The 14674-nt window shown below is 38.3% G+C and overlaps 1 protein-coding gene across 2 annotated transcripts in view; it reads right to left on the minus strand.

Annotated features, from left to right (window-relative positions):
- Positions 1-14674, minus strand: part of BDP1 (B double prime 1, subunit of RNA polymerase III transcription initiation factor IIIB) — a 118156-nt gene that overhangs the window by 41574 nt on the left and 61908 nt on the right. For both annotated transcript variants that reach the window (XM_011959299.1, XM_011959298.1), the window contains exons 20-25: positions 13902-14080; positions 12750-12960; positions 11579-11709; positions 3536-3737; positions 3080-3273; positions 1688-2072 (exon numbers count right to left, since the gene is read on the minus strand). In XM_011959299.1, coding sequence (XP_011814689.1) covers positions 1688-2072; positions 3080-3273; positions 3536-3737; positions 11579-11709; positions 12750-12960; positions 13902-14080 — 1302 coding nt within the window. The remainder of the gene's footprint in view (positions 1-1687; positions 2073-3079; positions 3274-3535; positions 3738-11578; positions 11710-12749; positions 12961-13901; positions 14081-14674) is intronic.

A 14674-nucleotide genomic window follows, 5' to 3' on the forward strand; every position in this document is an offset into this window, starting at 1 on the left:
ACCCAAGTGTCCATTGATGATAAAGGAATAAACAAAATGTGATACATGCACACAATGTAATATTATTCAACCTTGAAAATGAACACTCTGACATAAGCCACAACATATATGAACTAAGAAAACACTACGCTAAATGAAATAAAATGGTCACACAAAAAAGTACTGTATGATTCCATTTATACGAGGAGTCAAATTACAGAGCCAAGATGTAAAAAAGTGGTTGCCAAAAGGTTAGGGGGAGGAATGGAGAGTTATTGTTTAATGGGTATAGAATTTCAGTTTTAACAAAATAAAAAGAGTTTGCCAGGGGTGCAAGGCAGACCTGGGAGTGACCAGGCCAGACAGGACAGGGATAGGGCTCGAGGGACAGGTATTGAGTGTTTGTATCTTGTATCTTGGTTTTTTGCCAGGCTAGGGGACAACCACTCATTGCAGGGTGTCTTAATCATCTTAAAAAAGAATGCAGTAGCTCATGCCTGTGATCCCAACACTTTGGGAGGCTGAGCTCAGGAGTTTGAGACCAGACTGGGCAATGTAGCGAAACCCCATCTCTAAATTAATTAATTTTAAAAAAGAGTTCAGTGGATGGATGGTAGTGATGGTAGCATGACAACATGTACATGTGAAAGTTCTTAATGCCATTGAACCATACACTTAAAAATGAGTAAGATGGCTGGTCACGGTGGCTCACGCCTGTAACCCCAGCACTTTGGGAGGCCAAGGCTGGTGGACTGCTTGAGTTCAAGAGTTCAAGACCACCCTGGTCAACATGGTAAAACCCTGTCCCTACCAAAAATACAAACATTAGTCAGGCGTGGTGGTGCACACCTGTTAGTCTCAGCTACAGGAGGCTGAGGCAGGAGAATCACTTAAACCTGGGAGGTAGAGGTTGCAGTGAGCCGAGATCCCACCACTGCACTCCAGCCTGGGTGACAGAGTGAGATCCTGTCTCAAAAAAAAAAAAACAGAGAGAGAGAGATAGTAAATTTTAGGTTACATGTATTTTAGCACTTTTTAAATTTTTATTTTATTTTATTTTTTTTAGATGGAGTCTCGCTCTGTTGCCCAGGCTGGAGTGCAGTGGCGCAATCTTGGCTCACTGCAACCTTCATCTCCCAGGGTTCATGTAATTCTCCTGTCTCAGCTTCCCCAGTAGCTGGGACTACAGGCACCTGTCACCACGCCTAGCTAATTTTTGTATTTTAGTAGAGACAGGGTTTCACCTTGTTGGTCAGGCTAGCCTCAAACTCCAGACTTCAGGATATCTATCCAACTCGGCCTCCCAAAGTGCTGGGATTACAGGTGTGAGCCACCACGCCTGGCCCAATTTTTTTTTTAAAAAGAAAACAAGTAAGTCCCCTCTAGCTTCTCTATCAACCAGAAAACACCTGCCAAAATGTTTGAAAGATTAATCAGAAAGTACACTAAGCAGCTTCTATGTACACATGTAAGCAGATTTCTCTCATTGTTGTTACACTGACTCCCTTGCTGGGCCTGGGCCATAGGGGCTGAGCAATCACAAAAGGTTATGCAAAGCCCCAAATTATATTTGGTAGAGGTTATTTAGAGAAAGAACTCTTCAAATCCTAATAATCACTAAGAGAAGAAATAATGTCCCCTAAAAGAAACAAGAGGTAAAAACCAAGTAAGATAAAGTACCAAGGATTAAAAAAAAACAAAACCAAACCTCTTCCATTGTTTCCTCTATCTGAGCAGAAACAGGTTCAGGAGATCTGAGACCAACAGGTACAAATACTGGAGCTTTGTTTACTTCTTCAGGAGCAAGATGACAGCTTTCTTCTTCATAGTCAGACTCAAAATCATCAGCATCATCTTCTTCTTCCTGGGAAGCCCGAAGAGTCACCAGCATGGCCTTGGAAGCTCTAGGTTCCTTCTTAGAGGTCTTACCCCGAACTCGTTTTGATCCACGACCTCTGGTGACATTTGGTTTGATCTTTCTGTGACTTCTCCTTTCACTACGATTTCTCTCATACTCAGATGCAGAAGAGACAGTTGTTTTCCCATCCAGAGCAATTTTAGAGTAATTTGATTCTTTTAACGGCTGTGGACAGCTAGACGTTTAATCAAAACAACAAGGTCATATGCATGCAAGGATAATTTCAATGAAAACCAAACTTTTAGAGTGAAATTCCGGTTCCAGTCATTAAAATGAAAATGCCCACCACCATTCCTTAAAAATCTTATGCTGTGAAAATAAAAAAGGAATTAACTACTAGTTTCTCATTCAGAGTTAATTCTTAGTTATTTACCTACAAATTTTTCATAGTAAGTTTTTAATTCTGGGCCATTCTTTCCCGTAATAAGAAAGTGAAGATAAAATAAACACAAAACTGATAATTATTAGAAGAAAAACGGATAAAAGACGCAGAACCGGCTGGGAGCAGTAGCTCACCCCTGTAATCCCAGCACTTTGGAAGGATGAGGCAGGTAGATCACTTGAAGTCAGGAGTTCAAGACCAGCCTGGCCAACATGGTGAAACCCGATCTCTACTAAAAATACAAAAATTAGCTGGGCGTGGTGGTGCCCACCTGCAATCCCAGCTACTCGGGAGGCTGAGGCAGGAGAATTACTTGTACCTGGGAGGTGGAGGTTGCAGTGAGCCAAGATCACGCAATTGTACTCCAGCCTGCGCGAGAAGAATGAAATTGTCTCAAAAAAAAAAAAAAAAAACACCAAAAAAAAAAAACACACACACACAGTACCAATAAATACAGAATATGAGATCAAAAGGTGGTATTAGTTTATCCTACTGGGTAAACAGACAGGTTAAAAGAAAAAGAAGGTAGCAGAAATCCACTAGAGCAGTGCTGGTTTCTAGAACTTAAGTTTCTTTCCATTTTCTTTGAAAACTATAGAAGTAAGGTATTCTTCATTTTGTTTGTGACTCCATTTGAATGAGCACCTTAATTACTTAGCTTAATTACTACTCTTTGGTCACGTTTCTACCCATGTCTAACAGACTCAACACCCAAAAATTTCGTTCTACCAGTAAGTTAAGGTAAAAGTTAAGTGATTTTTATTTCCTATTGTGAAACATTTTGTTAAATAAAATATTACCTTGTTAGTTTATCGAGATATTGCTCTTCAGCAACTGAAGATAGTGAATTATCTCCTACAGTTTCCTCTCCAACCCTTCTTGATGGTCCAGCTTCTTCTAATTCAGCATCTATTTTTGCCAAAGCAGACTCGTTGGAATCTACACAATCTTTTCTCGCTGAAACCTCCATAGATGTCAAAAGCTCAGCTTTTTCCTTAGATTTAAGAAGAAATTAAATAGTTATTACTACAGGAACAATTTCTATGTTAATTTGGTTTGTTAGTTTGGCCTAAATCTCCAAGTTTACACATATATACAAGCAATTGGTTGCTCATCTTTTATAACACTAGAAAGTCACTTTTCATGAAAATGGTTACAGTGTGGAAGTCAAAACTATATTTTACTCATGCTCTTCATGATCTTGACAAAATATACCTCACTGAGAAAATTTTTTTTTTTTTTTTGCCCAAACTTACTTTTAGAAGGAGTTGGGTGTTGGAAGCTCCTTTCTGCAGCAAATGATCTTCTGGCTTGCCTTCCTTGCTCTGATCTGTTGTGCCTTTTTCTAAAACTGGTTCCTCTTTCTTACTGTGTGCTCTTCCCAAATTTGGCTTAGCCTTTTGGAATTTCCTTCTTGTCATTTGTGCTGAACTAGGAACATACAGTTTATTTTCATGTCTAGAATGAAGTATGAATCATGTTGAAGAACAAAAATCAGAATTTCTTGTTGATATAACAGCTGTTACATCAAACAATTTTGGATACAAATCAATTCCATGTTCAAAGGATTATAAATAAATTGGCAACAAAATCAAGCATGTAAAATGAAACCACACATTGCTGATATGAAAGGAAAAACTTACAAAGCTTTTGTAGGTTCCATTTTCTATATAGCCTGAAGAAGTTTTACAATAATATTAATCTTTTTAAACTTTCATTTATTCATTCTATTATGTGATTTCATGCTATTTTAATTTTCAGAGAAATCACAAGATCAGAAAAAAAATGCAAGTAGCTGAAGATGGATTTCATAATGGCACTTTAAACAAATGCTTTCAATTGGACCCCCAAAGCATGAACAAATATGTGACAGTTATAACCAATTTGATCCTTCTAGTTCTAAAGTAGGCTTGAAGAGTAGAGTCTATTCTCCTACCATATGCCTGAAATCTCACTAAAAAGGGTTTACTGACAACCAATGTCATAAGCCTCTCAATATAATCCATTTGTATCTGCCAAATCAGAAAAAGACAATGTTTTAGCATTTAAGAGAGTAGCCACAGCTCCCAAAGTAACCTGAATAGCTATCTAATGGTTTCCTGGAAAATATTTTAGCCACTGGCAAGGATCTGAATTAGGAAGCTTAAAAACTAATATAGGCCAGGTGCAGTGGCTCACGCCTGTAATCCCAGCACTTTGGGAGGCCAAGGTGGGCGGATCACCTGAGGTCGGGAGTTTAAGACCAGACTGGCCAGCATGAAGAAACCCCATCTCTACCAAAAAAACAAAATTAGCCGGGCATTGTGGTGCATGCCTGAAGTCCCAGCTACTCAGGAGGCTGAGGCAGGAGAATCACTTGAACCTGGGAGGTGGAGGTTGCAGTGAGGCGGCGGTTGCAGTGAGCTGAAGTTGCATCATTGCACTCCAGCCTGGGCAACAAGAGCGAAACTCTGTCTCAAAAAAAAGCAAAAAAAAACTAATATAAATCTGGATATTTATAAAGAATAACTGGATATATAAGTACCTATCATGAGTTCTCTGAAAGATCTGCATTAAAAACTAATCTTTTTTTTCTTTTTGAGATGGAGTTTCGCTCTTGTGACCCAGGCTGAAGTGCAATGGTGTGATCTCAGATCACCGCAACCTCCGCCTCCAGGTTCAAGTGATTCTCCTACGTCAGGCTCCCGAGTAGCTAGGATTACAGGCACGCGCCACTATGATTGGTCAATTTTTCTATTTTTAGTAGAGATGGAGTTTCACCATGTTGGCCAGACTGGTCTCAAACTCCCAACCTCAGGTGATCCAACTGCCTCAGCCTCCCAAAGTGCTGGGATTACAGGCGTGGGCCACCACACCTGGCCTAAAAACTAATCTTAAGCAATATTCCTAAATAAAAATTACCTAGGAGTAGTTACCACATTTCTAAATGTACTAACCCTCCTACATTCTTCTGGCAGTAAACAACACGGAAGTTCACAGGAAATTCTAACAAGGTTACAATGCTGGCTAATGTAGACTAATTATATGGGAAAACAAATCATATTTAAGTATAAGCTATTTACAATCAAATGTGATTCTGCAGAGGTATTTAAGAATAAAATATAAATAAGACCAATGTGCTACTGAAGTCAAAAGGGACAACAAAATGCCAAATTGGCTGGGTGTGGTGGCTCAAACCTGTAATCCCAGCACTTTAGGAGGCCAACGCAGGTGGGTCACTTGAGGTCAGGAGTTCAAGACCAGCCTGGCCAACATGGTAAAACATGATCTCTACGGAAAATACAAAAATTAGCTGGGTGTGGTGGTAGGCACCTGTAATCCCAGCTACTTGGGAGGCTGAGGCACGAGTATTGCTTGAACCTGGGAGATGGAGGTTGCAGCTAGCCGAGATCATGCCAGTGAACTCCAGCCTGGTGAGAAGAGCATAACTCTGTCTCAAATACACAAAACAAAACAAAAAAACAACCCACAAGATGCTGAACCTAAGAATAAACTAACTGTAAAACTATAGAGAGAGAGGCCAGGCGCACTGGTTCATGCCTATAATACCAGCCCTTTGGTAAACTGAGGCAGGTGGATTATTTGAGGTCAGGAGTTCAAGACCAGCCCAGCCACATGGTGAGACCCCTTCTCTACTAAAAATACAAAAATTAGCCAGGCATGGTTGCAGGCACCTACAATCCCAGCTACTCAAGAGGCTGAGGCAGGAGAATTGCTTGAACCCAGAAGACGGAGGTTGTAGTGAGCCGAGATCACGCAATGCACTCCAGCCTGGGCAACAGAGCAAGACTCCTTCTCAAAAAAACAAACAAAAACTATACAGAGATAGTTACTTTCAATTACTGTACGGCTAACAGCTGAAATATACTTCACGAACTAGAAAAGGTTAAAAAAGGGGGGGGGGACAATGGGCGTGACAGGTTTCCATACAGGATTTTTATTTTTATTTTTTTGAGATGGAGTCTCGCTCTGTCGCCCAGGCTGGAGTGCAGTGGCGCAATCTCAGCTCACTGCAATCACCGCCTCCCAGGTTCACGCCATTCCCCTACCTCAGCCTCCCGAGTAGCTGGGACTACAGGCGCCTGCCACCACACCCGGCTAATTTTTTGTATTTTTAGTACAAACAGGGTTTCACTGTGTTAGCCAGGATGGTCTCGATCTCCTGACCTCGTGATCCACCCACCTTGGCCTCCCAAAGTGCTGGGATTACAGACGTGAGCCACCATGCCTGGCCCCATGCAGGAAGTTTTAAAGTCAGATCTCTCTCATCAAGAAATACAAAGGCTAAGCATAAAATAATCTGAAACACAAAAAGTTTGTTTCAAGAAACACTGCCTATGTAACTGCAGAATTTGCTAGTCTGAAAGTTATAAATCCTGAAAACTAAACTGCTTGGCCAGGCACAGCAACTCATGCCTGTAATCCCAGCATTTTGGGAGGTCAAAGCAGGACAATCACTTGAGCTCAGGAGTTCGAGACCAGCCTGGGTGACATGGTGAAACCATCTCCACAAGAAATAAAAAAATAGCCAGGTGTGGTGGTACACACTTGCAGTCCCAGCTACTTGGGAGGCTGAGGCAAGAGAATCGCTTGAGTCTGGGAGATTGAGGCTACAGTGAGCCGTGACTATGCCATTGCACTCCAGCCTGGGTGACAGAGCAAGACTCTGTCTCAAAAAAAAAAAAAAAAAAAAAAGCTAAACTGCCAATATTACTTTGTGTAAGTCACTTAAGCGCTCTAGATCTATTTAGTCATTTATAAATGAAAGCATTAGGGAAGGCTGCCCTCAAGGTCACTAGTGTTTTAAAGGTTCACTTGGAGTAAAAATCAAAATCCTTGCAATTGCCCTATATAATCTATCCATCTCTATCCTCAGCCTTTACCTCCCATATATCTACTATTCTTCCTCTTTTGCACTCTGTCCTACGTTGGCCTCTTTGCTGTTCCCCAAGCATGCCAGCACACTCTCCTCTTGCCTTAGTGCTTTGAATTGTTTCCTCTTCCCCAGGACATCCCCTAGACTCAACATACTCCTTTGCTTCTTTCTTTTGTTCTTAAAGGTGCACAGCACCCCCATCTGGCTAATTTTTGTATTTTTTTTGTAGAGATAGGGTTTTGCCATGTTGGCCAGGCTGGTCTCAAACTCCTGAGCTCAACTGATCTGCCCATCTCGGCCTCCCTAAATGCTGGGATTACAGGCATGAGCCACCACAGCTGGCCCTTCACTTCTTTTCAATGCATCCTTTTTATTTTTAGAGTGACTTTTGCTCTTGTCACCCAGGCTGGAGTGCAATGGCACGATCTCGGCTCACTGCAACCTCCACCTCCTGGGTTCAAGTGATTCTCCTGCCTCAGCCTCCCAAGTAGCTGGGATTACAGACAGGCATATACCACCATGCCTGGCTAATTTTGTATTTTTAGTAGAGATGGGGTTTCTCTATGTTGGTCAGGCTGGTCTCAAACTCCCGACCTCAGGTGATCCACCCACCTCAGCCTCCCAAAGTGCTGGGATTACAGACGTAAGTCACCGCACCTGGCCGTCAATGCACCCTCTTTCAATGATGCTTTCTCTGGTCACTGCTGATTAAAAATTGAATCCCCAATCACAATACCCCCTACTCAAAACTTTATTTTTCTCTACTTATTTATCACTTATTTATTCAACTTATTTCTCTTGTTTATAATCTGTTTCTCAATTAGAATATGAACTCCACAGTGATAGCATTTTTTTCTTTGTTCATTCGTACATCATCAGCACTTAGAACAACGCCCGGCACACAGCACTAAAACGTTTGTGGAATAAATGAGTATGTAAGGTTATTGTCAGTGGTAAAATTCTAATTTTTTTTTTTTTTTTTTGAGATGGAGTCTCGCTCTGTCGCCCAGGCTGGAGTGCAGGGTCGCGATCTCGGCTCACTGCAAGTTCCTCCGCCCGGGTTCATGCTATTCTCCTGCCTCAGCCTCCGGAGTAGCTCGGACCACAGGCACACACCGTCACTCCTGGCTAATTTTTTGTATTTTTAGTAGAGATGGGGTTTCACCGTGTTAGCCAGGATGGTCTCGATCTCCTGACCCTGTGATCTGCCCGCCTCAGCCTCCCAAAGTGTTGGGATTACAGGCATAAGCCACTGCACCTGGCCAAAATTCTATAATTCTTTAAGATCAAAAAGGGATTATACACAGAAAATAATCCCATAGTTAGTAATTAGAAGAAGTGAATGATGTAAACAAATTCGTTTGTAATGTTTCCTAGACATTATCAGAGTTACATGGCTCTGAGATCAATCATAAACCTAATCCAATATAGCATTTGTAATATAACTGTAATGAATTTTAGTAAAAAACATTTCAATAAAATATCCAGTTTTAAAAACTGAAAAAATGGCTAAGTAAGGGAACCTAAAATTAATGTGAAATAAAAATTGGCCTTAATCTTAAAAGCAATATGGAAAGACTTTACAATGCACAGCACAGGAAACAATCAATAAAGTGAAGAGACAACCTACAGAATGGGAGAAAAAAATTCCCAACTATCCATCTCACAAAACTTAATAACCAGAATATATAAGGAACGAAAACAACTCAATAGCAAAAAACAAATAATCTGATTAAAGAATAGGCAAAAGATCTAAACAGACAGTTCTCAAAGACATACAAATGGCCAACAGGTATCTGACAAAATGTTCAACATCATTAATCATCAGGGAAACACAAATCAAAACAGCACTGAGATATCATCTCACTGTAGTTAAAATGGCTACTATTAAAAAGACAAAAAATTACAAATACTGGTCAGGATGTGGAGAAAGGGGAAAACTCATATGCTGTTCATGGGAATATAAAGTAGGAATGCCATTATGGAAAAAAGTATGAAAGTTCCTCAAAAAACTAAAAATAGAACTACCATTTGATTGAGCCATCCTACTGCCAGGTATATGTCCAAAAGAAAGGAAATCAGTCTATCAAAGAGATATCTGAACTCTCACGTTTACTGCAGTGGTATTCACAATAGCCAACACATAATATCAACCTAAGTGTCCAGCAACAAATGAATAAAAAAAGTAAGAAAGTGTGGTGTATATATATATATACAATGGAATATTATTTAACCATAAAAAAGAATGAAATCCTGTCATTCACAGCAACACAGATGGAACTAGAGGTCATTAGATGAAATAAGCCAGGCACAAAAAGACAAATATTGCATGTTCTCACTCATATGTAGCAGCTTAAAAAGTGGATCTCATGGAGGTAGGGATTAGAATGGTGCTCACCAGAGACTAAGAAGGCAAGAGGGAAGGGAGTAATGAGAAGCTGATTAGTGTGTACAAAAACAGTTAGATAGAAGGAGTAAGTTCTGGTATTCAATAGTACAGTAGGAAAATTATAGTTAACAATCACTTATTGTATTATTTCAAAATAGCTAGAAAATTATGTTGCCAATATAAAGATAAATGTATGCGGTGATGGATATCCCAGGTACTCTGATTGATAATTATATACTGTGTATAATGTATCAAAATATTACATGTAGTCCAAAAATATGTATAACTATTATACATCCAAAAAAAAAATGTAAGGCTTTTTAAGACAAAAAGCGGGGGGACCGGGTGGGGGCTGTAATACTGGAAAGAAAAGTAATCCAGACTGGGCATAGTGGCTCATGCCTGTAATCCCAGCACGTTGGGAGGCTGAGGTGGATGGATCACCTGAGGTCAGGAGTTCCAGACCAGGCTGGCCAACATGGTGAATCCCTGTCTCTACTAAAAATACAAAAATTAGTAGGGTGTGGTGGTAGGTGCCTGTAATCCCAACTACTCGGGAGGCTGAAGCACAAGAATTGCTTGAATCTAGGAGGCCAAGGTTGCAATGAGCCACTATCCAGCCACTGCCCTCTGAGACTCTGTCTCCAAAAAAAAAAGTAATCCATACTAAAATGAAAACTTCACATTAGAAACTTGTCTAAATGAAAGCAAACTGCTTCAAGCATCTAAAATTAACAGAGGTCGGGCATGGGGGCTCACCGTGTAATCCCAAGATTTTGGGAGGCCGAGACAGGCGTATCACTTGAGCTCAGGAGTTCAGGACCAGCCTGGGCAACATGCTGAAACCCCATCTCTACAAAAAGATACAAAAATAATAGCCAGGCATGATGGTGTGCACTTGTGGTCCCAGCTACTCGTGGCTGAAGTGGGAGGATCACTTGAGCCCAGGAAGTTGAGGCTGCAGTGAGCTGTGACTGCACCACTGCACTCCATCCTGGGCGACACAGTGAGATACCTTGTCTCAAAAAGTAAATATAATAAAAGAAAATATAAATCAATAGCACCTGTTTCAACAGATGACCTAACATGCCCAAATTCTAGCTTCACCCAACAAGAGAGGGTAAAAAAAGGATTCAATAACATCTCCTCTGCATTTCCCAGAAATGCCAAAGTCACTCTACCTAATTAAAGGAAGCTGAAATATTTCAAGTATATTCTTAAGTGCTGAAAACATCCTGGAGGAAAATTAATAAATACTTCACTAAAACATGTTCTAGTTACAAAGACAGTAAATTAATAGATGGACCAAGAACTATACACAGAAAAGAAAGGTGTTTTTACTAAAGAACACATCTTGCTTTAATATCAATAATAATAAGGCAGATAGCAAGTAATAAATAAAAGTGGTAATGTTAAAACTTCTTCATCCTACTAGCTCATCTCATATCAAAGATATCATTCTTACCATTTGGCTTTGATACAGTTACCTCTAAATATAGTATACAGTAGTACTTTATAGCACTACCTATTAATGAATTTTAGTCAGTAGGTTACAAACATCTTTTATTTTTTATTTGTTATTTTTATAGAGACGAGGTCTCACTATGTTGCCCAGGCTGGTCTTGAACTCCTGGACTCAAGCGATTCTCTCGTCTTGGTTTCCCAAAGTGCTGGGATTACAGGCGTGAACCACTGCGCCTGGCCTGAATTTCTAAAAAAGATACAAAGAACTTAAGAATCTTTGTCTACTACTAAAAGTTTAGTTTCAGTACCAAAAAGTAGGATGCTTGTCAAACTTTTCAGAGAAATTACATATACTTAAGAGAATATCATATACTTAAGAGAATATCAGCCATGCAATTCATACAGTATTCGAGAAGCAGATTTAAAAGACTCTAGTATCAAAAGTATTTATTACTTTATCCTTTTAACATTTTCAGGATGTGAAGTTATTAATATACAAAGTCAACTATGCAAAAATATAACCTTTATCTTTGAAAAGTCTTATGTTTTTCTCATTAAAAGCAAACTCACCTGATTGTTTCATCTGTTTTGTTAATATGAAGGTTTTCTACAAGAACCACCTGACTTTGATTTTCACACATTCTGTGTTCTGAAACTGTGGAGGATGGAACTTCAATTTCAGTTTCAATTTGAGGATTTGACTGAAAAGACAAAATCCTATTAGTGTGTTATTTTTATAGCAGAATATACCTCTTAAAATATTTCCATCATTAAGAAAGATATTTGGTTTTCTAAAATCCCTTTTCTTTTTTACATTTTTATTTATTTATTTCAAAATAGTCTCATCATACTGCCCAGATTGTTCTCAAACTCCTAAGCTCAAGTGATCCTCCTTCCTCAGCCTCCTGAGTAACTGGGATTACAGGCACATACCACCATCAGTGGTTAATTCTTTAAAATTAGATTCAAACTGGATATGTAATGTTCATATTCTGTTGCCAAAACGAGGATGCCTAGTTCAGAGAAAAGTTTCAAAGATTATTGCAATGATATGTTTACATAATACTTTGAAATCTATAATAGTCACCTGCTATGAAATTAAAAATAAACAAAAGTTTAATTTTTTTTTAAAAAAAGAGCTTTTTGGTTCAAATAAAGATTATTTTAAACCCATACTTTGCACTGCTAAACAGAAAAATAAGAACTACCTAAAATGAACATTTTTAGGCATTACACTACTTAGACTTTTTTCCTAATACCAAAAGTCCCATCAATAAGAGATTAAACTGTCATTCAAAACAGCACGTTATACAGCAAAAATGACGTAACTAACATATTTATTGATCCAGAAAGCCACTTAACATAGTATTAAGTGAGTAACAGAAAGTTATAATATGTAATGACTTTATTGCTTAAATCTGCATAAATGTGCATGTATGTGTGCATGGAAATAGATCCATAAGATATGTGAAAGGTTTTCAGTGGTTATCTCAGAGTAAGATCTGTGGTATTTGTTATATCATTTTGTCTTTTACGATGAATAGCTTCATTAATTTGAAAAGAAATACATCTTTTTCACTTAAAAAAAAAAAACTCAGAAGAGCAAATCTGAAACAAAACTGGAAACTGTATTCATTGAGTAGAATAAGTGTCAGATGCCTGTATTTCTAAGCCATCTCTGAGCTGTAACTTATTTGAAATGCATTAAAAGGCTCAATTTAATTACATAACAATAACTCACCGCAGTTAAGATTTTCTTCTCGGTTTCATCTTTTCGTAATATTGTTCTTTCTTCCTTAATTATGCCTTTGGCATCACCTTTGTCTACTATTTGTCTCTGTCCTGTCTTTCTTACATTTGGTCTCGGTCTCTGAAGTTGGCCCCGTACTGGTCGAGCAGTTTGGATAACACTTTCCTTCATTTCTTGCTGGAAAGTGTTTATATTATTAGTCCTAAACAAGAGCACAGGGAGAAAGTCAGGGCACTTGACTGTAAAAGTTGAAAACCAACGTAAAAATGTAAAATTTGGATCTCCTCTAATAAACGCTCTAAAAAATACTTTGTACCATCAAAGGGAAATTGCTTACTGATTATAACCATCTTACTTTACAAAAGAAAACAGTTATTTCAATTCTCAAAAGGTAATAAACTTATATAATATGCCTAGAGTAGCTAAATATACAGACAGAATGGTGGTTGCCAGGAGCTGGAAGAAGAGGAGAATAAGTTAATATTTAATGGGTAGAGAGTTTCATTTTACGAAGATGAAAAATAAAGTCGAGATGAATGGTGGTGGCAACGGGACAACAATGTGAATACACTTAAACCCACTGTACATTAAAAAACAGTTAAAAAGGTAAATTTTATGTTATGAGTATTTCACCAATTTTTAAAAGGTAATGAATATACATAGCTCATATACATACAGGCTGAGCAGCCCTCATCCAAAATGCTCAGGACCAGAAATGTTTCAGATTTCAGACTTTTTTAGATTTGGAAATATTTGCATTATACTTATCAGTTGAGCATCCCTACTTTGAAAATCCAAAATGCTCCACTGAGCATTTCTTTTGAGCATCATATCAGCTCTCAAAAAGTTTTAGATTGTGGAGCATTTCAGAACTTTTTATTAGGGATGCTCAGCCTATAGTTTTTAAATGCATTGCTTGGTATAGGCTCTTACACAGCTGACAATGCAGATAAGCAGGCAACCATTAGGTGGTGTTGAATTCAATCTGATATTATATTTTAGGCAGTCTGCTATATCAATAAAATTAAAACAATATTCTTTATGTTCACTTTTTAAATGAATTAACATATCTCAATAAAAATGAGAAATATTTAAAACAAGTATCTCTCTTATTTTATATTTTCAAAGAAAATCACTGTTTACCCCACAGAAACAACTAAGTCATTCTCCTGGGCTTGTGCTGACTGAGACTCCTCTTTAGGTTCACAAGAATTTGAAGATGAAAGGTTCTTTTCAGTCTGTGTACATGGCAATATCACAGCCTCCTCATTCCTGTGACCTGATGTGTCTTTTTCTCTTGATATCATTAGGGACGCTTCATCCTAAAAGGTAGAAAACAAAATTTCATTCAGGGTTGCTAAAAGTATAAGGAAATAAGAACTTTCTAATTCTATTAGTACAAGTATAAACTGATATCATCTTTGTAAAGAATAATAAGTTAGTCTATACCAAAATTCTAAATTCCCAGCAATTCCACTTCTAGAAATGTATCTTATAAATACTCAACAAGTACAACTATACACACAAAAATATTTATTGTAATAATTTAAGCACCACCTCCCTCACCGGGAAAGACAAACAAAAAATCAGAAATAAGACAGATCTATCATTAGGGGACTGAATAAATAAATTTTAATTTCTTTACAATGCAATAGTACCTGATCATTTAAAAGAAGATATATCTCTTTGTACTGATCTAAAAAGAAGCTCACAATATTGTAGGTGGAAAAATCAGAAGGTAAAAATTAATGTCATTTTGGAAAACAATAAAAATACCTTCCCATTTTATTATTTTAAAACTGTAAGACCTGTAATCCCAGCACTTTAGGAGGCCGAGACGGGTGGATCACGAGGTCAGGAGATCGAGACCATCCTGGCTAACACAGTGAAACCCCGTCTCTACTAAAAATACAAAA

Source organism: Colobus angolensis, unplaced genomic scaffold (assembly GCF_000951035.1).
Source record: "Colobus angolensis palliatus isolate OR3802 unplaced genomic scaffold, Cang.pa_1.0 Scaffold49, whole genome shotgun sequence".
In the NCBI taxonomy this organism is placed as follows: domain Eukaryota; kingdom Metazoa; phylum Chordata; class Mammalia; order Primates; family Cercopithecidae; genus Colobus; species Colobus angolensis.